The 26,890-nt window shown below is 34.5% G+C and overlaps 1 protein-coding gene across 4 annotated transcripts in view; it reads left to right on the top strand.

Moving 5' to 3' along the window:
* Xrn1 (5'-3' exoribonuclease 1) overlaps positions 1 to 26,890 on the top strand; it is a 138,523-nt gene that overhangs the window by 41,354 nt on the left and 70,279 nt on the right. For 3 of the 4 annotated variants that reach the window (XR_010047594.1, XM_063249121.1, XM_063249120.1), the window contains exons 11-20: positions 1,191 to 1,257; positions 1,515 to 1,620; positions 3,387 to 3,476; positions 5,829 to 5,985; positions 7,813 to 7,932; positions 16,910 to 17,079; positions 18,277 to 18,397; positions 18,491 to 18,589; positions 21,749 to 21,852; positions 24,599 to 24,730. Coding sequence is in view for 3 of the 4 variants with exons in the window: in XM_063249121.1 (XP_063105191.1) it covers positions 1,191 to 1,257; positions 1,515 to 1,620; positions 3,387 to 3,476; positions 5,829 to 5,985; positions 7,813 to 7,932; positions 16,910 to 17,079; positions 18,277 to 18,397; positions 18,491 to 18,589; positions 21,749 to 21,852; positions 24,599 to 24,730 (1,166 nt within the window). In the remaining variant the exon portion in view is untranslated. The other variant, XM_063249122.1, reaches the window with a different exon arrangement.

Here is a 26,890-nt window from a genome sequence, read left to right as displayed (position 1 = left end):
TACAGGAAACGTTTCTAAATGTAACAGCTCAGAAAATTACTTTGTAAAAAATGACCTTTTTTTAAATTGTACTGGGTATTAAACTCAATAATCTTGCAACTGCCAAGCAGGTGCTTATGCCACTGAGCTAAATCCCCAGCCAAAAATGATTATTTAAATCATTGTCTTTTAAAACAATGGACCAAAGCATTGATTTTTTTTAAAATGTGTGTATTTATAGCATTTCATTATATGAGACATTAAAACAATGAATTTTTTCTATAAATATTTTTTGTACAAAAAACCTAGCAATAGGCTAGCTTAAGAGTATTAGTGATACATTATCTAGTAAATGTTATTTGTTTAATAAATTAATGGTAGAATCAGTTAGAATGTACTAGCACTTTGTAAAACGTTTCTAATAAGCTCTAAAGAGTGATTTTTATGTTAGCTTCAGAAACCTCTGAAAATTTCTTTAGCCTGTCAATAATTAAGGGATCCTGATAAGTTTCTTATACTCTTTACAGTACTGATTGATCCTAATTAGTTTCAAATCTAGTAAAGCTTCCTTGAGGAAGGGCAACTACCCAGGTTTTCTCTAGCATTGTTTTTCCAATTACTTGGCTCTCTGTTGGAATTTAGCAGCAATCAGTCTATATTTCATCATTAGTTTCTGTTTGTTTTTTCTTGTTATATTTTTCCTCCTAAGAAAATGAGCTTTGTAACTTTTTGAGGACCTGTATGCATAAAATTTATATGTCAGTTTTGTGTGACTGTCCTGGCTCAGCTCAGTCCTTAAATGTCATCACTCTTCCTGACACATATGGCTAATATAAGAGACATTGTGCAGGAAAAGCCCCGGGGCACATGAAGTTGGTAGAGGTCAATTGAAGTTGGACAAAGAAAAGGAAACGGAGATAAGGGAGTAGTTAAGAACTGAGTCACTTGTCATAGCTAGGCAATCAGAAAACTAAGAGAAAGAAGATCACAGTGCACAGAAACCAGATGGGCAGGATATGAAAAATTTGATATTGATTATATACTCTTTTCTAAGTAAATGCAATACTCTTAAAAGTATATTCTTGGAACACATAAACTTAAATGTATTTTTCATTTATACTGGCATGAATCACTCATTAAATATCTTTGAATGGCCTGAATTCTAAGTTCTACCTTATCAGTCATTTTATAACAGTTTATAATTTTTATAGGGCCAGGAAAATTCTGTATGTTGGGCTGCTTTAGACAAAAGTGAAGGTGAAATGGTAGTTTCTAAAGGTAAGTACAAACTTTGTATGTTATATCTTTGACAGGATAGTAGTTATACTTTTCCTTTATTAGTACTAATTTAATATTGAAGGGGATAGATTTCCTAGTTCATAAGCATTAAATCTGATATATATATATATATATATATATATATATATATATATATATACATACATATATATATATATATATATTTATCAAATTACTGAGTGGGAAACAATATATTCATAATTGTCACTTACTATCTTTCTGGCTTTTTCTCCTAGATAATTTAGAAGATGAAACTGAAGATGATGACCTCTTTGAAACTGAGTTTAGACAATACAAAAGAACATATTACATGACAAAGATGGGGGTTGACGTAGTATCTGAGTATGTTTTTGCTAATCTTTTTACTTTAAAGAGTGGGAAAAACAGTTCTTAAGAAAACAGCATAATTTTTGCAAAATAGAAGAGTTTTTTTGGTTTCTTAAATTATTATAGATTTCAACTAGATTCACCTTGGAAAAGGTGATATTTGTCCTTATATTCAAGGGCGTTTCTTACGAAGTTTTTTACAATAGTAAAAATATAGAAATAATCTAAATGTCTGGCAAGAAGATTCATCACCATCATCCTCTGCTTCATCATCTGTCTTACCATCTCTGTGTGTCATCTACACATCTTTTACAAAATCTGTAGAACTACTAAACTAGCAATTACAGAAAGTTCATAACAATTTGGAAAGATACACAAATTTTAAAGGCAGGACAGCCAGGCATAGTAGCATATGCCTGCAATCCCAGCACTCAGAAGGCTGAGGTAGGAGGATCACTGCAAGCTCAAGGCCAGCCTGGGCTACATAGTGAGTTTAAGGACAGCCTGGACTACACAATGAGACCCTGTCTCAAAAAATAAAAAGTAAAGGCATAACATAAAATCATACTTGTCTGTGGTATACTCTAATACTTTGGCAAAACCAAGCTCAATATAGACAAAAGACTAAAACCAATGTGGTAGTTTGCACCTATTATTCACAAGGATAAGGTAAAAAGGTAGAAAGATGGCTGGAGCCCAGAAGTTCAGGATTAACCTAGGCAACATAGGAAAGCCCTATCTAAAAAAAAATAATAAATTAAAATTTTAAAACATGACTGAAACGAAACATACCAAATGAATAGTGAGTGCTATAAGGTGATAAAAGGAGCTTTTCTGAAAAGACACCTATCAAAATGAAGAGTGATTGCTATAAGATGCTAAAATACACTTTTCTTCATTATCTACGTTTCTAGTATTATGGAAACTCTTGTTTTATAATAAGAAAGTAAGAAATTTCATGTTTAAAATCACACCCACCCAGAAATATGGGAACAAGGAATTTCCATGTGACCGCTTTTGGCAGTAGGATGGAGCTCATTTTGTTTGATTTAGTTCTGGTGATTTGAAGATTTATTTTACCCAAACCTTAAGTGATAACATTGGGCTTTTGACAAAGGCAGGACAAAAAGAAAATCCTGTTCGGTAGATACAGCACTTTTCAAAAGGTAGGCTGGCTGCTATGTACAGACTTCTGAAAACATCCTGGTTGGGTCTCATCTCATCCCCACTGCTTAAGAAAGTGCTAGCATCACTTTATATAAAGCTTCATGGGCTAAATATTCAAACTTTTAAGCCAAAGATATAATGCACTGACTGGTTAAATAAGTATAGCAAGCCAGGCATGATGGCACACACCTGTATTCCCAGCTATGGAAGAGACTCCGGCAGGAGGTGCAGAGTGAAGTTCAAACCCCAGGACAACTGAGCAAGATCCTCTTTCACAGTTAATTAAAAAATATGGATGGAGCTCAGTGGTAAAATACTCCTGGGTTCAATTTCTAGTACCACAAAAAGGAAAAATGGGTTTGGAGGAGAGGCACAACAGGCTTAACTCTTTTGATACTTGATTTAGAACTGTAAGGCAAGTCTTTTATGTGAGAAGGTGGAACTTTTAAATATTGTAAAGTTTTCCTGATTAAATTCTCAGATATTATATAATTTTTAGCTAATTCATTGATAAGTAAGCTGTGTGGCATAAAATATGATATAGATGTGCTCTAAAGACACTGGCCTAACTTAAAAGACAATGTTGTAATGAAAGTATTCCTTTCTATTTTCAGTGACTTTCTAGCTGACCAAGCTGTATGTTATGTTCAAGCAATACAGTGGATTTTGCACTATTACTATCACGGTGTTCAGTCCTGGAGTTGGTAAGACCATATCTTTGTATAATGGTTCAGTCTACAAGAATTTCATCTAAACATCTCTTTTCTCTTTATTTATGATGTATGCATCAAATTTAAATGCAGGTAATTCGTTCTTAAATGAAAATATTGAACAACATGTTTTCTAAGAGAGACTTAACCCTACCAAATGGCCCATTATAAAAGGTCTTTGTTAATCTAAGAACATACAAATTCACTATGGGAATGAATCAGGACTGAGGATGTAGCTCAGTGGTAGAATGCTTGCCTAGCATGCAAGAGACCCACCCTGAGTTTGATCTCCAGCACCACAAAGCAAAAGGAAAAAAAAGATTAATCAACTATGATAAAGTCTTGATAACTGTTGGATTTGGATCATAGTTACATGGCAGTATTGATTATATCCTCTACATATTTGTGTTTGAGAATTATTCTCTGACAAGAGTAATCTTTAAAAAATGAGTATTTGTATATTAAAGAAGGAAAAAACAAAAGTTACTCATTTTTACTAGAAATAGTCATAATTCACCATTTCTCTTATGCTCCATATTCCTGCACATTTCATCTGCATTTTCAAACCAGCCACCAAAATAGGAAAATAACAACAACAAAAAAAATCATGTTCTGAAAGGTAGAGACTTAAATGACAATATAGTTCTATCTTCGAAGCACTTCTGCTAGGCTCTATTTTAGAACACTGTCCAACAATATAAACTAGTGCAAAGTAATATGGCCTTAATTATGATTTAATTTACTAGCAGTCTTTTAATAAAAATTTTTACAGTCACCAGATTTTCTGAGCCCTGTGGTGAATAATGTAATGAAAAACAAAAAATTAATTTGACATTTTTAAGAAAGTTAATATAAGTTATTCCTGCCATATTACAGACATTAAAGCCAGATCCCTAAATCCATGTTCTCATATAGTCTTCAAAACTAAAGTAAACATTGTCTGCTCTTTGATTCATATGAGGAAACTATGATTATATAATCAAGAATCAAATCCAAGCCAAAGTCTGTATGTCTTACATTATTCCCCTTGCCATTCTGCCTCCTAAACTTTCCTATCCTTTTGAAATTTATGCCATAATTATGGAATATAAGAACATTCTTTTTATGGTATCTTTAGCAAACAAGAGTATATACTGAAAATTTTTAAATTGTGTGTTCAAAGTTTTGTGAAAATATTTATGCCTATAGTTATACATGGGAACGTATTAAATTAGTGTGTATGTTTAAGATACAGTTTTATCTTCATTACAAATTTAATGATATGTACACTAATTGAAAGACAAAAAATCTTGCAGCTGATTGGTAATGGCAGTATAAATTTAGATTTACTGTTCTTCATTCTTCTCTCTGTTCCTGTGAACTAACTTGAACATTTCTCAGAACATTCAGTTGCTCCAGATCCCTTGCATTAGAGGTTGCAGAGTCAAATCACTAGACTGAAATTTCTCTGACTACCCTCATTACTATCCAACCTCCTGTCTGAAAGATTCATAATTAGTATTTGGGGAGTAAATAGAAACAATACATCGCTGAGGTATAGCATATTGGTAGAATACTTGCTTAATATGCTGGATTTCATGTCCAGCACCACAAGAGAAAACAAAATAAAAACAACAGCAACAGCATTACAAGCTTGGCTTAGTGGCATATGCCTATTTTCCCACCACTGGGAAGCTGAGGCGGGAGAATCCCTTGAGACAGGAGTTTGAGACTAGCCTGGTAACTTAGCAAGAATCTCCTGCCCACATCTCAAAAACAGAACAAAAAAGCATTATATTATATTTATCCTGAATTGACCTGATACATCCAGTTTTGTTTTTTGTTTTTGCTTTTTTAGCAGTAGCAAAGTTTTGTTAAAGGTAGGAAAAGAAACAGGCTCTGAAAAGCAATGTTAGCTCAAGTAAAACTAGAAAAAGAAGCACTGTATACCCTACAGAGTAAGGGTGGGCACCATGAAGTGAGAACAAAGTGGCCTACATCCAGTTCTATAAATGTAAGAAAATTTACACCGCACTTTAAGAAATGCTGTGTCGGTTTCCATCATGGATCCTAAATTTTTCAACATTGCTTGTTCTTGTTTTGGTTTTCTGACATATGGTCCTACCGTGTAGCCCGGGCTGGCCTTGAGCTCAGGAGTCCTTCTGCCTCAGCCTCCAGAGTGCTGGGATAACAGAAATGTACCATTAGACCTGGCTAACATTGCTAGTTTCTTATACTCAAGTGATAGAATTATGCGTGGTATTTAATTATTCTTTAAAATTGTTATGTGCTATAAAATATAGAAAAAATAGTATTAACCTGTTTCATAAAAGTTTACTGTTGTCTAAAGCTTATTTTGTTTTATAGGTTTTATCCCTATCATTATGCACCTTTCCTATCTGATATCCGAAACATCAGTACACTCAAAATCCATTTTGAACTTGGAAAACCTTTTAAGCCATTTGAGCAGCTTCTTGCTGTGCTTCCAGCTGCTAGCAAAAATTTGCTTCCTGTATGCTACCAGGTGGGTGTTAAGATTGATTTTCTCTTAAATTGAATGGTTTTTATATCCTTTCTGCTATACGCATTCTTTGTCCAAACCTAGAAACAATAATAGCCAAATTTATTTAATAGACAAGTACATTCATTTTCAGTTCTAAATACAGTATGTTTCTTTAACAAGAAAATGAAAAGTAATCCTTCGATTTAAATTGACTTTGTTTTAAAAATGCAAATTCCATAAACTATTCAGAGCCTAGCCGCTTCATTTATTGCCTATAAGTGCATCTTTAATTTGTCTCTACATTGAAGAAGGTAAACTAAAACCGATATAAAGTTGGAAGCCATCTCTTAACATACAATTAAAAGTTTATTCCTGTATTCTTTTACCCACTACCTATTTGACTAAAATACTGGGATGCTGTGTCCTGGGCAGCCAGCAGGGTCGAGAGTGGGGGATGGGAGATTAGGGAAAAGCTAGACACACTGAAAGGAAAGCTGGAAATGGGTGGGACCTGACTTCTCTGGTGGAAAGACAGCAACAGCCTGGCAGCCTGCATCTGCAAAAGTAGGGGAAGCTCATGACAAAGTCAAAAGTGCAAGGTCTCAGTGTTTTGCTGAGAACACTGAACGTGAAATATTCTCAGAACTATCCATGCTGCATTTAACAGGAAGAAACACTAAGGCCAGACTCCTACTGGACTGGCCTTCCTCTAGTCCCAAGGAGTTCACTAACGTCCAGCTCAATCATGGCTCAGCCACTCCCCACATTGTAATAAGCTATTTATCTTAACCTCAGTATCACCTGAGTCTATATTTGAATTTGGCATTTTCTTTATCAAATTGGGAGGGTTTTGTTTGGGTTTGGTTTTTGGTTTGGGGTGTTTTGTTTGTTTTCTTTTTTGTCTAATATATTTCACGTAACAAGAGGAGGACATTCACCAAAATTATATTAAATCTACTAAATTCATTATGAATATAAACTTCATTTAGTTCTTCTAAGATAACAGTCTGTTCTATGCTCTAATTCCAGAAATTGGAATGGATATATGCAATGTACACATACACAAAGAACTTTCGCTTCCTTGTCATTGTCAGATTCTTTGCTGTATCTTTCTGAACCTTAGCCTGTCCTTTAACTTCTAACTTCTCTTCATAAATTTCTTTGTTGCTTCTTTTTCCTTCTTTTGAATATATTGAACTTTGATGTTCAACCACTGTGGCCAAGTGTGGCTATGCTACATACATTATGGCTATATCTGTTTTATTTGCTCAGTACACATGCCGTATGATACTAAGTATTGAGGATTATCCTAGGAATATGCAGTTTTGTTTCTTTAATAAAAATGTTGTATCATAGTCTTTCATCATTTCTTTTTACCGTCTTTCTGTTTGTCTATCTCTGTTACAAAATCTCCATTAAAACATGAGTTGTGGAACTCTCTTTCTTTGATATTAGTGATACAGTGGTTCTTAGACTTTTAGGATTTTTTTTCTTGAATCAATTCATTGGTTCATAAAGGTAAGTTGTGAAATGAACTGAAGAGCTGAATAAAAAAACATTATTTAAGTGTCTTTATAGAATAAAAAGACAATAAAAAACAAAAGTGGCAAAATTAATATTCGGAATAAAGGTGATTTTGCTGCATAACTAGGTTAATGAAACTGAATTTTCAATGAGAATTCTTAATTAAAAATCAAAATATAGCATGTACATTAAAACATCTAAAATACAAAAATGTACTTTGCTTAGAAATTTTAAAATATGACATGTAAGGAAATATAAATATTTTAATGCGCTGTATTGATACTAGTTTTTATATTTCTGTTATACTGTTTTATATTTTCACAGCATTTGATGACCAGCGAAGACTCACCAATTATAGAATATTATCCACCTGATTTTAAAACTGACCTAAATGGAAAACAACAGGAATGGGAAGCTGTTGTATTAATACCTTTTATTGATGAGGTCAGTGCATATAGTTTTACACACACACACATACATTGTTCATCAGTGAACAATTGGTTTAATCTTCATTTAGCTATTCTGTTGTATCTGTCAGAACTTTTAGATATGCTAATTATAAAGTTGGATGGCTTTACTGATATTAAACAGAATAGTTAGACGTCAGAACAAGAAGTAATTACCAGAGAAAAAGAGGGATATATGATTTTAAAAAAATCAAGTCATCCAGAAGAAATAAAGGGCCCAGCATGGTGGCACATGCCTGTAATTCCAGCACTAGGAAGGCTGAGGCTGGAGGATCACTATGAGTTCAAGGCCAAGCTAGGCTACATAATGAGTTTAAAACCAGCCTGACCTGCATAGTGGGACCCTGTCTCAAAAAGAAGGAAGAGGAGGAAAAGCAGAAAAAGAAATAGAAATTAGGGCTGTTGATAGCTGAGTTGCAGAGCATGTACCTAACATTAGCAAGGCCCAAAGTTTGATCCCCAGCACTGAAACAACAAAAAGACAAAAATTTTATATGCATATGCACCTAATAACACAGCTTCAAATACATGAGTCAGTGGCCAGAATTAAGGGAGAAATGAACAGGTTCATAATTATCATTAGAAATTTCAGTGTTCTTCTCTAATGAATCAATAGCCCAAGACAGAAAATAAGTAAGGATAAAAAGATTTGAATTATGTTAGGCACCTAATCAACTTTACTTATATTCGAACACCACAATCAGCTGCAGAATTCATGTCCTTTTAAAGTAAAGTGATAGAAATTGCAAAAAAAAAAAAAAAAAAAGAAATTGCCAAAATGGAACACGTGATAGAATTTTTAGAATTGAGAGACTGATAATTTTTTGTTGTTGTTTGGGAAAGGTCTCTCTATATAGTCTAGGGTGGCCTTGAAACAGGATTACAGGTATACACCCATATGAGATCACACAAGTATTGCAGTCATGGGATCAGGGATATAGCTAAGCAGCACAGCACCTGCCTGGCAAGCGCAAGGTCCTGAGTTCAATTTGCAGTACCAAATAAATAAATAAGCAAGTAAGTATTGCAGTCATCTGTGATTCAGCTGAAGCTGGTGTCTAAGCCTGATACACTCATATAATTGGTGGTTGGCATTTCCACTCCCTTCACTGTGCTGGAAGCCTAGGGAAGTAGTGCATAGAATTCTTAACTTTCCCCTCCTTTGTCTCTCTTAAACTCAGAGATTGTACTGTGTCTCTATGTGAATATGGACAGTTAGAATTTGCAAACCTGTACCTATTTAGTTTCTCTTATTTACAAAAAAAATTTTTTTAAATGAAGAATAGAAAAGATCAGTAAAGTGTGGGTTTGGATGTTTGGGTGGGTTAAGTGGGCGTTTGACCCCATGGCTTTTCCTTTGGCATTGTGATGTTAATGGACATCCCTGCAGTTTAAGATGAAACCTTTAAAATAAAATTCTCTCCTAATGATGATGCCTGACATTATATATTACAATTTTTTTGGTTTATTTTTAAATTCTTTTTTTGTTTTCACTGGAAAGGGGAAGGTAATGTGTAATTTTAAATGTTCAAAGTATACAAGTTGATTTGTTAAAATAAAACTACATGTGTATCTATACAGAAAAAAGTTGGTGGTTGGAGTTTATAACTGAGACCTCTCTGTATGTCATTCCTCACCTTCAAGGAGGTTAATCCAGGTTTAATTTTCATAGTGACCTTAGATTCCAAGAAGAGCAGAGCAGACGTTAAAAGGCCTCTCGAATTTTGGAAGTCATATACCATCACTTTTATTGTATTGCTTTAAATAAAGCCACCCAAGCTGGGTATGGTGATGCACACCTGTAATCCCAGCATTTGGGATACTGAGACAGGAGGATTGCTGCAAGTTCAAAGCCAGCATGAACTACACATAGCAAGACCCTGTCTCAAAAACAAAAACAGAAAAAGGGGGAAATAAAAGGAAGGCAAAGAAGGGAGAGAAGGAAGGAGAGTTGCAAGCAAGTAACTCAAAAAACCAACCCAAATTTAAGGAATAAGGAAATTGACTTCTCATATACGAGGGCGGGAAGAACTGTTACAATCATATTGCTATCATTGCAGACCATCTGTTATATTCTGCCTTTTGACTAAAATAATTTACATCTTGTCCAAATAACATACTAATATATCTCCCAAATCCCATACTCATAACATCAGCAGGCTCCAAGTCCAGAATCTCATCTTCAGATTGGTTCCAGATACATGAGGTTCCTCAAATGCACCTCCTTGTATAAATTCTCTTGATTCAGAGACCTAAGTTAAAAAATGAAGTTCTCTCTCCTACCCTAGATTCCCAGTATAGTATTGTATAACAATTCTGAAGTTCAACTGAATATCAATTGTTAGGTTCTTCTTATGAATATAATGCTGCAATGAACATGAGAATGCTTGTCTTCTACATGCTGATTTTATTTCCTTTGGACATTTATCCAGTGGTAGGATTACTGAATCAAATGGTAGTTCTGTTTAATTTTTTGAGTGAATACCCCACTATTTTCCATTCCCAATATCCTACATTCCCAGCAACAATGTGTTCTCTTTACTCTATTTACTCTTGTCTTCACCAATAATTATTAACTTTAGGTTTTTTGATAATATCCTTTATAACAGGAGTGAGATTATACCTCATTGTGGGTTTTAACTTCTATTTCTCTAATGATTAATAATAATTTTTCATATAACTGCTGGCCATTTCAGTCTCTTTTTTTAGATACTAACCTCTTAAGAGACTATAGTTTGCAGGCATTCCCCCGTTCCTTAGATTGGCTTTTCATTTTGTTGCTGTGCAGAGATTTTTAGTTTGAGGCAGACTTCTTTGCTTTTTTTTTTTTTGCTTATTCCTAGCCCATGGAGAATAACACCTTTTTTGTCATAAAGTCTCATAAATATGAGTGTGTCAGGGCTGGGGATATACTTCTGTGGCACAGTGCCTGCCTGGCAAGCGCAAGGTCCTGACTTTGATTCCTGATACCAAAAAAAAGGATTTAAAAAAATGGATATGTCAAACCCATGTTTATTCTTTAGTATATTTTTATTGGTGATTTATCAATTTTAATTGTATGAGTTTTATTATATTAAATGAGCACTTAACAGGAAAAATAAAGTATCTCATTTTTAATATTTATTGAGTCTTTATAAAAAGCATCAAATTTTCAATATTGACTGCTTTTTGGTGTACAAAGTCTAAAAAAGAATAACAGAAATAAATTCCTGTGTGAATTGCAATGAAAATAGTAAGAGCACTCTACAAAAAAATTAATCTTTACTTCAGTTATCACACCTAAGGCAGTCTCACACATGACAACATGTTCCTTAAACATGTGTCACTTACACTGATAACACATGTGTTTTGTTTTCCTGGCCTTTTTGTATGACATAGTTATCATCTCGCTGGTCTTGCTGTTTTGTCAGAAGGTTCCTATTATGCATTTTGTAGTTAACAGGAACATAAAATACCGATAAAGCATTAAATTCTTAATATGTATTACACATTTAGAATGCTTATTAACATTATCAGTGAGCTGGGTGCTTACTTATAGAACCTAGGCTGTAACATTAAAGACTGATGTGAGCTACAATGTAAACACAAACAAAAGTCTATCACAAAAATATACTTCGCTTTATCCTCACACCCAAGGCAGTCTTCATATATGACAGTTGCGTGTTTCATCAACATATCTTGCTTTCACTGACAGCACATTGCTTACCTTTCCTTTCCTGTGCAGTAGGCCATTTCATCCCCTTTCTTCTCTTCCTGCTTTGGCAAGAACTTCCTTCTGTGTTGTACAGTATGCACTTAACAGAGAAATAAGATACCAATAAAATACCAAATGTGTAATGTGTGCTTAGAGTAGACGTCAGTATTTTCACATCAACTGTGTACTTGCTTATATAACCTAAGAGGTAACACCAGAAGTAAAAACGTGTGTGAACTACAGTGAAAATACTAAGAGAACTCTTAAGCAAAATAATCTTTGCTTCAATTGTCACATCTAGACAGTCGTCACACATGAAAGTTGCATATCATAGACAACTTTCCCTTATGGTAATGCCATCTACATTTTGTTTCCCTGCCCTTTCCTGTAGGGTACAGTTGACATCTTTTCAGTTTCCCTATTGTCATAGTAAGTCTTTGGGGTGTTGTATCTGCCTGTTAACTGTCAATGCAGTCTACAATTTGCTTGTGTAGTTCCCTGGGTAGAAAAATTTTCATTTCCTCTGCAGTAAATGATTTCTTATGAGTTCCAATCCCAATCCTTTTAAGAAAATTTATCCATGTCATTTTCTTTATAAACTATCAAACTATGTCACATATGTTTAAGATCTAGTAAAACACAACCATTGGCCAATACTTTGTGTTTCGAGTGACATCAACAACACCTACTCCACCTTTATTGTAGAAAGTTTCCATCTCAGTCTTCCATTTTGTCAAGATTTTCCTATCAGTATTTTCATCATGGTGCAATGTTGGCATCAGCAGTACTAGTTTCTTTTTCTTTGTCATATATGAGTCCAATGTTTCAAAGATTGCACTGTATACACTTCTCTGTTTTGAAATTGCAACACTTCATTTGGAATTTCTGCTTTGTTCCTGCATACCGTTTCTGCACTAGTCTACTTGTGCTCAGTTAGCAAACGTGACATCAGTTGGAAACCTATAAACCAGTTGTTGAATGTCATGTTCCAATTAGTTTGAGAGATAGAAGTAACAAGTCTGTTCACAACATCATTCGGTCTATTACTATACAAATAAGGACCTGATGACTGAGTTCCAAGATAAATTTCTAAATTGAAATTATAACAAGTCTTCACATCTACAAGGGCATACATTTTTAAACTATATTTTGACTCATTGCTCTTCTGTAAGTCTTACATTCCTGTGATTACCGTGACAAAATCCCTGCTAAGCATAGCAGACCTAAGAATGCTTTTGGTTCAGTTAGTGAAGTGTCATAATACATACATTTTTTAATATGGCTATTGGTGCATACAGAACATTTTACTTGTGTCCCAGCCTTTGTGTGTTTCACAGCGTCTTGTAGCGTTTCATCTGTTAAACTTCCAACATGGAATGGAAGTGCTGGCATTTTGTCCAATACGTTTCACCCCTGTCAAGGCCCTCACTATATTTTCAGACCACGTTCTAACTTTGTACATTAGCGGTTTTTTGGTTTTTGTTTTGGTACCAAGGATTGAACTCATGACCTAGCACTTGCCACACAGACACTTAAGCTGCTGAGCCAAATCCCCAGTCCTTGCAAATTCTAACTTTGAATCATTCTATTTGTGTAACCATTTCACCTAGTCAGATACGTACTCACATTGCTGTTATTTCTTCTTCATCATCTGAATCTTCAAGGAGGTCTGCATTCCCTGTGTCTGTATCAGTTGATTCTTGTTCCATTTCCCTGTTATGGGAACTTTGGCTCACATGGCCAACATTAAAGGCATCATCATCATCATTCTCATCATCATCTACTCACACTACTTTTCTGTTGTGAAAATAGGTATTTTATCATAATGGATCATCTTCATCATCCATGCATAAGAAATCACTTTTGATTTACTTTTGACCGCCTCTAAAACTTGAAAAACTGGTTTTTCCTGTACCATTGAACAGAATTGGGCTACTTCTAACCAGAATAATCAAAAGAAAACTTAAAAAAAAAAAAAAACAAACAAACCCTAGGATGGTGTGTTTTTAAAAAAAAAAGAAAAACAAGTAAACAAACAAAGAAAACACCCTAGAGTGTTGTATACCCTCTATGATGCTAGGTATACATGCAAAAGCTATTCCATGGAGCATAATATGGGTGCAAATTCTGGTTTGACATGTCTGCACACATGTACATACTTTGCCTTTGGTTATACCAAGTCAGTAAATGCAAAGATTCCTGTATCCCCAAGCAAAGGTACTGAGATGCACATCTGGCTGCTGTTACGCTACAGTAAAAATTTATAGTAGAAAAGGAATGTGTCTGTGAAACCCAGTGTGATGCTCTTCAGGCATCTAAAATTATTGTCAGAGATGCTTCCTTGTTCTAGTTGTTTTATAAGACTCAAGTCTTACAAATATAAATCTTTTAATTTACTTTCTGTAAGTGATGTAAGCTAAGGGTCCAATTTTGGTTTTGTACGTGTATCTTGTTTTTTCTTGTCCATTTATTGAAGATACTCTCCTTGCCATATTGTATGTTCTTGGCACCCTTGTCAAAGATCAGCTGACTGTAAGTTATAGATGTATTTCAGGGCTCTTTTATTGCATTTTTCATTCTCATGGGTAGACTTTTGCACTTATGTTTTCTCTTTTGTAAATTGCTGGTTTGTATTCTCCATTTTACTTGTAACAGCGTTGTATGGTAGGAATAGTGTTTACCACTGTCACATTTGTCTGTGGATTTCTATGCCATCTTTCTTTTTCTTTGCATTATTTTATTTTATTTTATTTTTGGTATCAGAAATCAAACTCAGGACCTTGCACTTGCCAGGTAGGCTATATCCCTGGCCCCTGTATGGCATCTTCTGTCATATACATTTTCTTTTACTTAAAACTATCTTCCCTTAAGTCTTTTTCTATCTTGTGGCTTAAATAGGAGCTTATGGCTCCAGACCAAACATCGTGTCACTTGCTTGTAATCCTTGCACTCTGAAAGGATCAACCCTAGGGCTGGGCGTAGAGCTCAGCAGGCATTAGTGCCTGCCTGGCAGTACAAGATCGTGAATTCAATTACCAGTACCAAAAAATAAAAATAGAAAAAAAGAAAAGAAAGAAAGCAACAAAATCAGTCAGTCAGTCAGTCAATCTTAAATTCAAATCCAGCCTGGACAATTTACTGACTTAGCAAGATCCTGTCTCAAAATTTTAAAAGGGCTGGAAATGTAGCTCAGTGTATATGACTTGGCTTCAATCCACAGTGTGGCCCCTCATCCTTAAAACTCTTCTAGATTATCTTCTGTTATTTTTACATGTGTATGTATCTTTTTTACAGTTGAATAGTTAATTAATACTAATAACAATATTATTTATTTGTTGAGTTTTTGTTTTTAATTTTTTTTCAAAATTTATCTTTTCCAAATTCATTTTATTTCAAGGAGAAAAAGTGAAAAAAAAAAAAAAAAAGAAGAAGAAGGAAAAAAAAACCCTAAAATTCCATTTCAAAGCATGTCTCTTAGGGAGCAACAATGGGGGGATTTAGCTGAGCGGTGTAAGTGCCTGCCTGGCAAGCGCAAGGTCTCAAGTTTGAGCCCCGATACCAAAAAAAGTCACAGATTGTACTGCTATAAACATGAGTGGACGTATATTGCTGTGTTATGTTTTTAATTCTTTTGGGAAGATAGCCAGAAAAGGAATAGCTGGGTCAAATGGGACCTCTAGTTTTAGTATTTTGAGGAATCTTCACACTGATTTCCACAGTGGTTGCACCGGTCTGTGCCCCCACCAACAGTGTAGAAGGGTTCCTTTTTCCCTGCACTCTGTTGGTTTCTCTTGCTGTGCAAAAGCTTTTCAATAGGTTGAGACCCCAGCTGATTCTTTGTGATATTCCTGTGCAATCTGGATTTTGTTCATAAAGCCTTTGCCTACACCAATGTCTTCAAGAGTTTTACCTACTCTATCTTCTAGCAGATTTAATGTTTCTGTTTTAATATCTTTTAACATTTTTTATATCTTTTAAGATCTTTGATTCATTTTGATTTTAGTCCAGTACATGATGAAGGATATGGGTTCAGTTTTAATCTTCAGCATATGTAGAGCCAGTTTTTCCAGCATATGTTTTAAAATATATTTGGATTCACTTTTAACTCTGTTCCATTCCTTCGGTCTATGAGTCCCTTATAGTAATGATAGTAAAGTGCTTTGCTTGGTGTGGTGATGTGTACCTGTAATACCAGCACCTGGAGTCTGAGGCAAAAGGACTATTGCAAGTTTGAAGCCAGCCTGGGCTACATAGCAAGACCTTGCTACAAAGAACCAAACCGAGGGCCGGGCATGGTGATGCACACCTGTAATCCTAGCACTCAGGAGGCTGAGGCAGGAGAATCATTGCAAATTTGAGACAAGCCTGGGCTATAGAGTGAGCTAAAGGACAGCTAGAACTGCATAACAAGACCCTCTTTCAAAAAGAAACAAAGACAAAGAAAAAAAACCACCAATAAAATAACCAAATATTTTTAATGTAATCTCTTTAACAAAAGTGATAGAATCTCATAAGACTAGTCCCAAGTTCCTTTTTGCTATTTGTGCTTTTTTTTTTTTTTTTTTTTTTTTTTCCAAAATTCAGGCTGGCCTTAAAATCACTGTAGTGCTCCTGCCTTCAAAGTGCTAGGATTAAAGGCATATGCTACCATATGTCATCCATGGGAACACTGATACCATTTTGGCCTTTAAAAAAAAATTTAAAAAAAAAACTATTCTGATTAGAATTATGTTAAGCATGTAAATTAGTTTGGAAAAATAGATATGTTTACCAGAATTTATAGAGATTGATACTGTTATAATTATGATATATTTATGATAAATTCACATTAAAACTTGACTCTTAAGCTGCGGATGTCACTCAGTTGTAGGGTGCAAAGCCATTTTTTGTTCTGTAAAAAATAAAATAAATTTTGCTACTGTACTTTAGTGGTTATGTTAGAAATAATAGTATCAGAGGAATTTGCAGTGGCAGCGGTATGAAGCAACAAAAAGTGTATCTCTCTTTCATGTAATAAAATGGAAAAAAATTTTCAGTAGATACTGATGTTTTGGGGCTGGCGATTTAGCTTAGTTGCATAAGTGCCTGCCTGACAAGCAGAGGTTATGAGTTCAATTCCCGGTACCAAAAAAGAAAAACAGAGAAGATGTTTTTCAAGAGCACAAGTAGTAATTCTGCTATGAATGGAAAAGATTTATTTTGTATGTTGACTTTAGGGATTTTTATAATTTTAATCCTTCTCTTCATTCTTTACATTTAGAAACGATTGTTGGAAGCCATGGAGGCATGTAACCACTCCCTCAAAGAGGAAGAGAGGAAAAGAAACCGACACAGTGAGTGCCTAATGTGCTGGTATGATAAAGACACAGAGTTCACCTACCCTTCTCCATGGCCAGAAAAGTTCCCTGCTATAGAACGTTGCTATACAAGGTAAGATTATTTGGGAGTTTTCAATAACAAATATACCCTGTCACCAAAATAGTTTTGATATCTATTTGGAGAATTATCAGTGAGTTTATGGCAGTCAGTTGATAATTAGCGAGGTATGCTGGCCTGAGCCTATCGTTCCAGCCACCTAGGAGGCTAAAGTAGGAAAATCCCTTAAACCTAGTAGTTCAGCCAGAGGTGATGGTGTACACCTGTAATTCCAGTACTCAGGAGGCTGAGGCAAGGGGATTGCTGAGAATTTGAGGCCAGTCTGGGCTACCCAGAGAGATCAAGGCTGGCCAGAATTGCATAGCAAGACTATCTCAATAAAACAAGTGTAATAATGATAAAAATTCAGTAGTCCAAGGTTAGCTTGGGAAATATGATAGTACACTGTATCCAGAAAAAACAAAAAAGTAATGAGTTGCCAGTTTGCCAAGGATTATAACATCAGTCACACTTTTCCTATAATTGTTTACTTAGGTCAGGTGGTATTTCCCTTTCTTTCTGTTAAAAGTTTTGTGTTGTTCTTTCTAGTACATATTTCTACACTGTGACTCCTTCTAGAGGATTTTTATTTTGAATATTTGTCAGTTTTTCACATTGTCAGCATTAAATAATATTAGCATTACAAAATACGCTGGCCCATTATGCCACCACTCACCTAACTAGAAAAAAAAATTAAATCCCTTTATTATCTTACCTTAAAATCATTTTTTTCTTTCTCTTTTTCATTAAAGTATCATTCTTGATTTTTCTGTAATCTTCCCAGCAAAGTATCTATTTGGTTGGCAGCTGATTTGCTAATACACTGAATATCTTTAGTTATAATTTTTCCTTTTGTTAAAGAAAATGTTGAAATAGATTCCAAAATGATAATTTTTCATTTTGAGGTTTGGAAAATGAGGGAAATAGAGATTTATATTATGCTTTATAATGTTCTTTATTTTAGAGATTAATGATATATAAATGTTTTAAATTAAAGGAGAGAACCTCTACTTAGCAATCTAAAGTACAGATTTTTCCGGACCAGTAACAAAAGAGAAGCTTGTTTGTTTTGGTCAGTATTTTGTCTTAAAGGACAAATTTGTGTCCCTTTATTAAAGGCAAGAAATACTTTCATAACAGTCAAAGGAAAATTGAAAAACTCTTTAATTGCTTATAATGTTTGAATTTTAAACACTTTGATTTACTTTCTAGGTACAAAATAATATCACTAGATGCTTGGCATGTAGATATAAACAAGAACAAAATAACCAGAGTTGACCAGAAGGCATTATATTTCTGTGGATTCCCTACTCTGAAACACATCAAACATAAAGTCAGTGATTACTTAACTGATAATTTTTCACTTTGTTATTCAAAGAAATTATGGAGAAAGAATTAAAATTAATTTTTTAAAACTCTTTTAAAGTTTTTTTTGAAGAAAAGTGGTGTTCAAGTATTCCAGCAAAGCAGTCGTGGAGAAAACATGATGTTGGAAATCTTAGTGAATGCAGAATCAGATGAACTTGTAAGTACTTTATTCATCTATCATTTATCAGCTGTATAATATGTGTAAGTTTTTGTAGCTGCCAAGGTGTTTACAAAAAAGATATAACATACTATTACAGTCACATGACTGTTATTTTGAAATCTTTATTTTCATAAAATTAATTTGGTGGCAGTATCATTGCACAAGAGAAATTAAAAAAAAAAAAAAAAGCCTGCAAGTTCATCCTTGAAAAGAGTTGATAAGAGCATTAACTGCAAGTGCTAGTAGGTCTAATGAACATAATGGAATGCATTTTATTCTTTGTTCAAATATACAGGGTGAAAAAAGAAAGAAAATAGTACATATGAGGTGTCTAGAAACCGAGTTTAAAGCCAGAGATTGTGATGCATGCCTGTAATTACTTGAGACTGAGGCAGGAGTGATCACCTTGAGTTTGAGGCCAGCATGGAGCTACATAGTGAGTTCAGTGCCAGTTTGGAGTACAGAGTAAGACCCTTTCTCAAAAAACCCCAGAATCATTCATTACTTTCTGGCCCTTTGGCTAATGCCAAGTATGAAAGAACAAAATCTGAAACAAAACCTCAATTTTGAAGGGCTCTTTACTTACAGTTAATACCTGGAGCTAGATAGAGATAGGGTTATAAAAATTATCAACAGAGAATAGATAGCTGAAGGCTTGAAGCTCACTTCCCTCAAAGAAAAGCCAGTAAAAATGACACAGTGGCGCCAGAAGTAAAAAAAAAAAAAAAAAAAAAAAAAGAATGATTCCTAAATCAAGTACCATAGAAGCTTGGAGCAGGGGTTGTTTGTATACTATGTATATCTGAAAGAAAGCAAAAACTGAAACAAAATCTGTGAATTTATCCATTAAGACATTGATGTTGAGTTTGAAGAATTTTATTCTGGTGAACTCATAGAGACCAGAAAAAGAGCCAGCACTCTGCAAGAACCAAAAACCAGCCTGGGCAACTTAGCAAGACCTTGTCTCACAAAATGAAAGAACCGAGGATGTAGCTCAGTGCGGAGGCCTTCCGTTCAATCTTCAGTGCAGGAGGAGTAGCGTAGGATGGGATAGAAAGGAAGTAAGAACAGATTAAAACCCTGGACTGAGAAATTTATCATTTTTAACAAAGGGCACAGTGGTACACACCTGTAATCCCAGCAGAAGCAGAGGCAGAACTGAGTTCGAGACCAGCCTGAGCTACATAGTGACACTCTTATCTCAAAAAAGAAAAAACAAATATAACTGTGAGAAGCAGCAGCTCACCAAGCAAACGACTATACCAAAGAACAGAGTTGCGTCAATGGAAAAAGGTCTCAAAGCCACTGTCATGGGGTGGGAATGGTGGCATGCCTATAATCCTAACATTCTGGAGGCTAAGAAAGGATTGCCAGGAGTTTGAGGCCAGCCTGGTCTACATAGTGCTTTCAAGGCCAGCCTGAACTACATAACAAGACCCCTCACACACAAAAATCAAAACACAAAAGTTAACAAAAAAGATTTAAGAATAATAAAAGGATGAACAAAAATTCGTATTTATGCCAGTTGATATCAGAGTTATTCTCTAACGTATATGTACAAGTTAAAGTGAGTAATATTTTCCTTTTATAACTAGAAATTGAGTTCAGGACCTTGCACTTGGCAGGCAGGCACTTGTCCCCGACCCTTCAACTAGAACTTTTATTTAAAATAACTTAAACAGAATATTTACACAGCATTTTGTATTTACAAAAGCTTTTTTTAATTTTATGGGAAAAAAATTTCATAATAAAATAATAGAACAATGATAGTTAATGCATTGTATTTTTTCTTTAAAGTAGTCATTCAGAGTATAAGATATGGGCAGTAAAATTTCTCTAACCAGTATTAACACAAATCTTTCCTTTCAGTGAGCTCAGAGACACTGATAGTGTAACTGACTTGCATTTTTTCCCTTTTCCCTCTGTCCTTCCTCTTTTCCCCCATCCTAGTTGCTTTTTCCTGTTGAACAATTTCTTCCCATCTCACAGTTATCTGTTGTGCATTCTCACACCAGGGAGACAATAATAGTGTTTACACAGGGGAGTCTGATTTATTTCACTTACATATATGCTCTCAGGTTATCCATTTACCTATAAAAGTCTCATTTTTTTCCTCTTTAAGGCTGAGATAATACTCCATTATATAAAAATACCACATCTTTTTTATCCATTCCTCGGTTAGTGGGCATTTGCATTGTTTGCAAGATTTAGCTACTATTAACTGTGCTGCTATGAACATGGGTGCACATATATCACTGTGGTATGATGTTTTTAAATCTTTAAGATACCCACAAGGGGAATAACTGGGTCAAATGGGTATGAAAGCTTTTATTGATAGTATTTTCTTTTGTCATCATCACAAGGGAGATACTCTTCTCATGATGGAAAACAGCCTCAGATGAAATGATTTGCATAAGATTCTGTAGGTGAAAGATTGAAAGGCCCAAATTTGGACCTGTGTCCCATCATCTCCAGGATTCTTTTTTTCATTTACCTGCCACAAATTAAATTGCATCACATTTCTTAGATTTTAAGTCTATTCATAAGAACTAATAACCCTTTTCTACACATTGCTGCTATTTTCACTTTTCTCAGTTACCATAAGATAAACAACCAAAATAATTATGAAACTAGTAGAATCAAAATTTATTACTAACAGATGGAGTTTTGCAAAAACTAATCCAATTTGTGCATTTCACAAATTTAAAACTTTAAATGTAGCCAAATTCATTGGCACTTGTGTTTTCCCAGCTATTCAGGAGGCTGAGGTAGGAAGATTACAAGTTTGAGGCCAATCCGAATAGTTTAGTGAGATCCTCTCTCAAAAAAATTTTTTTTTTTCGTTTTTTATTTCTTCATTGGTTTTGTTTTTTGAGACAGGGTTTCATCATGTAGTTCAGGCTGGCCTTAACCTCACTATGTATCCCAGGCTGGTCTTGAACTTGGAGCTGTCCTGTCCAGCCTCCCAGGTGCTAGGATTATAGGCATGTGCCCATGTGCCTGATTCTCAGAATAATTTTTCTTTTAAGCTAGAAATATAGCTCAAGACTCAATTGCCAGTACTCGGGGTGGGGGAAGAGAGGTAGAGATTAGAAAATTTTATCTATTTAAAGTTTTCTCTTGGACATGAATTGACTTTTCTGCTTTTCCTTTAAGAGTATAGAAAATGTAGCTTCATCAGTGCTTGGAAAGTCTGTCTTTGTTAATTGGCCTCACCTTGAAGAAGCTAGAGTTGTGGCTGTATCAGATGGTGAAACTAAGTAAGTAATACTTGATTTATAATTTTTCTAACATATTTACTTTGCTTTTCAATTGATTTTTTTTTCAATTTTTTGAGACAGGGTCTCACTGTGTAGTGCAGATTGATGTTGAACTCACTGTAGCGTCCAGCCTGGCCTAGAATAATTCATGGCAGTCCTCCTGCCTCTGTCTCCTTAGTGGGATTATAGGCATGCACCAGCACATCCACTTTCTATTGATTTTTTTTAAGTGTTGAAGTTCCTATAAGAACATTTATACTCTGTAGTAAAAATACCTGTACTCACACCACTTGAAGTTTAACTAGGATCAACAATTTATCTATACCTCTTGCAATATTTTAGATGCAAATGTTATTTTTGTTTTTTTCCTTTTCTTTTGAATAACTCAGAAGTTATATATCCTAATGCTTTCCTACCAGTTACTATGTTGTCTAGCAAATATATTCTCTTTCTGATAAGAATTTCTAAATATATAACTTATTTTACTATGCTTTTCCTAGGTTTCATTTAAATAATACTTTTTGGGGGTGGGGTACCAAGGATTGAATTTATAACCTCACGCTTACCAGGCTGGCACTTATGCCACTGAGCTAAACCCACGACCCTCTTTTTTTTTTTTTTTTTTTTTTTTTAACACTTTAAAAAAGATTTTTGAAGACTAGAGGTATAGCTCAGTGGCACAGCACCTGCCTGGCAAGCACAAGATCAAGTTTGATTCATGGTACAAAAAAAAAAAAAAAAACAGTTTTGAGACAGGTTGTGGCTATATATATAGACCACATACTTGAACTCTTCCTACCTCAGCCTCCTGAATACTAGATTTCTAGGACTGTACACCTCTTTGTGTCTCTTTTTTTTTTTTTTTTTTTTCTTTTGTACAAGGATTGAACTCACAACCTTGCACTTGTCAGGCAGGGCTACAGTGGCTAACCTACATCCATAGCCCCTTGTGTTTTCTATTTTAAGAATAATTTATTTTTTCTTTTAGTAGACAGGGTCTCGCTATATAGTGCAGGCTAGTCTTGAACTTATGTAGTCCAGACTGGCCTCAAACTCATGGCAATCCTCCTGCCTCAACCTCCCAAGTGCTGGGATTAGAGGCATGTGCTTACCATACCCAGCTAAAAATAATATCTTAACATTTTATTCAAGTTCACAGTCATTCTATCATGAATGCATAAGTTTTCCTTTGTCTAGCTTTCAGTTATGTTTCTAGTCCTCTTTTCAGTGATAAACTTCTTTATTAGGGCTCACTACCTGCTATCTTTACTCCTACCTACCTGATTCTATCTGTTCTCTATGAATTGGACCTCGCCTCCACCAATCTACTGGGATAGAATTTCAAAGACCAACATTTTTATCTTACTGGACAAATTCATGCACCTTGTTTTAGTTTTCATTTTCCTTCAAACTTAGAGAGCAATTATATACCTCTGCTTCATGGGTTTTTTTTTTTATGTTACTTAACTTAGGAATCGCTCTTTCTTACTGTATATAGTATCTTTTTGTTTCTTGCTGTGTGAGTTTAGAATTTTTAGAGGTGAGATCCTTTTTCCTTAGCTCTGCTGCGTACATCTCTCAGTTATGTTCTGTCATGTCATATGATTGAAGAAAAGTCAGTCCCATGTGATTTTTTTTTAACCTTTATTGACATCTGTTTTTCTCTATGAAATCTTGAGCTTTCTTTTTGAGTCATCAAAATTAAGATCTCCTCTATTTTGTTGTGGTGTAGGTTACTAATTATTCTCTTGGTATCATGTCTAAGAACTCTTTACCTTGCAGTAGGTCCCTAAGATTATCTCATGTATTGTATTTTCTTTGTAAAGTTTTATAGTTTTAACTTCTTTTACATTAAATCAGTGATCCATTTTGAATTAACTTTTGTATCTTTGTCAAAAGTCTGTTAGTATCTTGGTGTATGTTTTTCTGAGTTTTCTGTTCCATTGATTTATATGGTTCATTTTAATAACTATACCAAACTAGTCTTGATTACTGTAGCTGTATAGTAAGTCTTAATATCAAGTAGGATGATTCCTTTAATATTACTTTTTCAAAATTGTTGTAGCTATTCTAGGTACTATGCTTTTCCTTATAAATTTTAGAATAATTGTTTAGTAGCTATGAAAAATCTTGAGGGTATTCTCTTTGAAATTTTATTAAACCTAGATCAGTTTGGGGAAATTTGACCTCTTTGATATTTTGAGTCAGCTCATGAGAACATTACTATATATATGCTTATTTAAATCTTTCATTTCTTCATCAGAGAAATGAAGTTTTCATCACAGAGATCATATATGGTAATCATACATGTTTTATTTATACCTATTTTATTTTTCTTGGAGTGACTATAAATGGTTTTTGCTTGAGTTTTGTTGTTGTCTTTGTTGTTTTTCAGATGAGGTCCTGCTACACTGCACAGGCTAGGCTCCTCCTATCTAAGTGTTTCAAGTAGTAAGGACTATAGTGTGCAAGCCCAGCTTACAAATTTTTTACAAGTCCTCATTCTGTAGTTTATAGTTTTTGTTTGTTTGGTTGTTTGTTTTTTGGTACTGTGGATTGAACTCACGACCTATCACTTGCCAGGCAGGTGCTTATGCTACTGAGCTAAATGCCTGACTCCAGTTTATAGTTTTTACAAAGGAGATTTTTTTTGCTATATTGTACTATATAAAATTTTGTTACTTTAAAGACTCATAATTTGAAAGAAAAGAACAAATCTGATGATACATAATTTTTGATTTTTAAGATTTTACTTGGAAGAACCTCCAGGAACACAGAAACTTTATTTGGGAAGAACTGCTCCACCTTCTAAAGTGATGCGTCTTGGAGACAAAGAGCAATCTAACTGGATAAAAGAAGTACAAGGAATATCAGAACAGTGAGTATCATTAGAAGGGTTTACTCTTATCAAGCTAGAATTTTTCATATACCCATTTTTTGACTTATTTCCATTTAACTTAGCACTCTAACTATTGATATCTTCATCCTGTTGTCTAAAGTAATGAATTTTAGTTTAAAATATCATCTTCTTGGTATCAGTTAAAATCTTGTCCAGTTTGTCATTAATATATTTAATGAACTACAGAAAAAAAATTAAATGAAGTACTTAGTAGTAGAATTAATATTTAATATGTTGCCTGAATTTCACTGCTATTTAACCATAATGTCATTTATTTTCTTAACCAAATGTAAGTATTGGAAATAAGGATGACTCTGTTTTGTTTTTTATTCTCTTTCCTTCACTCTTCCTACTTCCCTTCACCGAGTCTTCAGGTGATTTACAGATAAATGTATCGATCTTAGCCAAACTGAAAACTTGGCCATCCTCACAATGCTGATTTTCAAGGTCACAAGTGTTTTTTGATCTATGATCTCATTCTAACATTTCCTTTCTTTCTTTAAGTATTAGAAGTCTCAAAACAAAGACAGAATGATAGAAGCTGATACTGACATATGAAGTGATGCTGTAAACATACATACATCAGCACTGTTGTTTAAACTGTTGTTTAAACTGTTGTTTAAACCAAACATCCTTTAATAAACTTGAAGTGAACTCAAAGAGACGCCAACTCTATAATTCTGGAGCTAATGTTAGGCCTAGCATAAAAGAACATAAACATAGCTCCAAAGAAATGGAGGCAGAAGACATTTTTACCTCCCAACAATATAAACTAGATATTCCTATTATATCATTCTGAACTTGCTTTCACATAAATAAAATCAATAATAAACTATGTGATTATGTTAGTGACTCTTCCTGGTATGCTCAGTAAGTGTAGGGAACATGTCTATTTTTGTCAACGTTGTATTCTAATTTCTTGGTTAGTATTGAGGTCTCCAGTAATTATTATTGTTTCTTTGAATAAATACTGTTTTAATCAAGACTCTTTTCATTGGCAAAAAATGAAACTCATTCAAAATACTTCAGATAAATTATTGCGGGGTGTAGTGACACACAACTGCAATCTCAGCACTCGGCAGGCTGAGGCAGGAGGATCACTGTGAGTTCAAGGCTAGCCTGGGCTACAAAATGGGTTCAAGGCAGCTTGAACAGTATAGCAAGACCCTGTCTCAAAGTGGAAGAAAAAAAAATAATAACTTAGGGCCTGAGGATATGGCTCAGCAGAACAGCACCTACCTGACAAGCACAATGTCCTGAGTTCAATTCCCAGTGCCAAAAAAAGAAAAAAATAATTTAGCTATTTGTTTATACATTCATGATACTCATGAGTTGCTATTTAAATATCAGTACCACTACTAGGTATGGTAGTGGCACAATAAACATGCAGTCCCTACACTGTTGATACTTAGCTAGAGGATGAGAGAGACAGACATTAACATGGGACATTTGGTCCTACTGCAATATGATAATTATTGGAAGAATGGTGCTCTGAGACCACATAGTAGAGGAGTTTTGACTCATCTAGGGAGGAATTTTCCTTAATCAGGACAACTTTCCCAAAGAAATTTTAACTAACCTGTTATTCAAATGAGGAGTAGAATTTAAGCTAAGAATGAAAAAAAAAATATCTTTCAGTATGATGAAAGACTTACCTGTGAAGTCCCTATAGCAGGAGAAAAAGTATTATATATTGAGGAAAATAGAAGAGCGAAACTCAGAGACAGGACATCAATGGGGAAAGAGTTACATCATGTAAATCAAAGCAAAAGAGCATGTTATAAAATAAAGCAATAAGTCGTGTCAGATGTTTCAAAAAGACTAAGCAAGAGCTATTTTATGGGGCTGAAAGCCAAACTAGAATGGGTATAGGAATGATCAAGAGTTATAGTCATGAAAAAATTAAAACCAAAGAAAACATAACTAAAGAAGGACATAGAAATGAGTGGATTTTTGGTTTATTCAAAATGTAATATCATGAAAAAGCAAATGAGAAGGAAAAGTGCAATATTCAGGAAGAACAAACAGTACAATACATGTTATGATAGAGATCCAGAATGTCCCTCACAAGCCTCACATGTTTAGAAGAGGAGCATTTGGAAGCTGACTGGATCCAGGTAGTGCTGTAACTGACTTGCG

This window comes from Cavia porcellus, unplaced genomic scaffold (genome assembly GCF_034190915.1).
Source record: "Cavia porcellus strain 051 isolate PalLab524CR breed Dunkin Hartley unplaced genomic scaffold, mCavPor4.1 scaffold_5, whole genome shotgun sequence".
Taxonomy (NCBI): Eukaryota; Metazoa; Chordata; class Mammalia; order Rodentia; family Caviidae; genus Cavia; species Cavia porcellus.
This window is presented reverse-complemented; position numbering and strand designations above follow the sequence as displayed.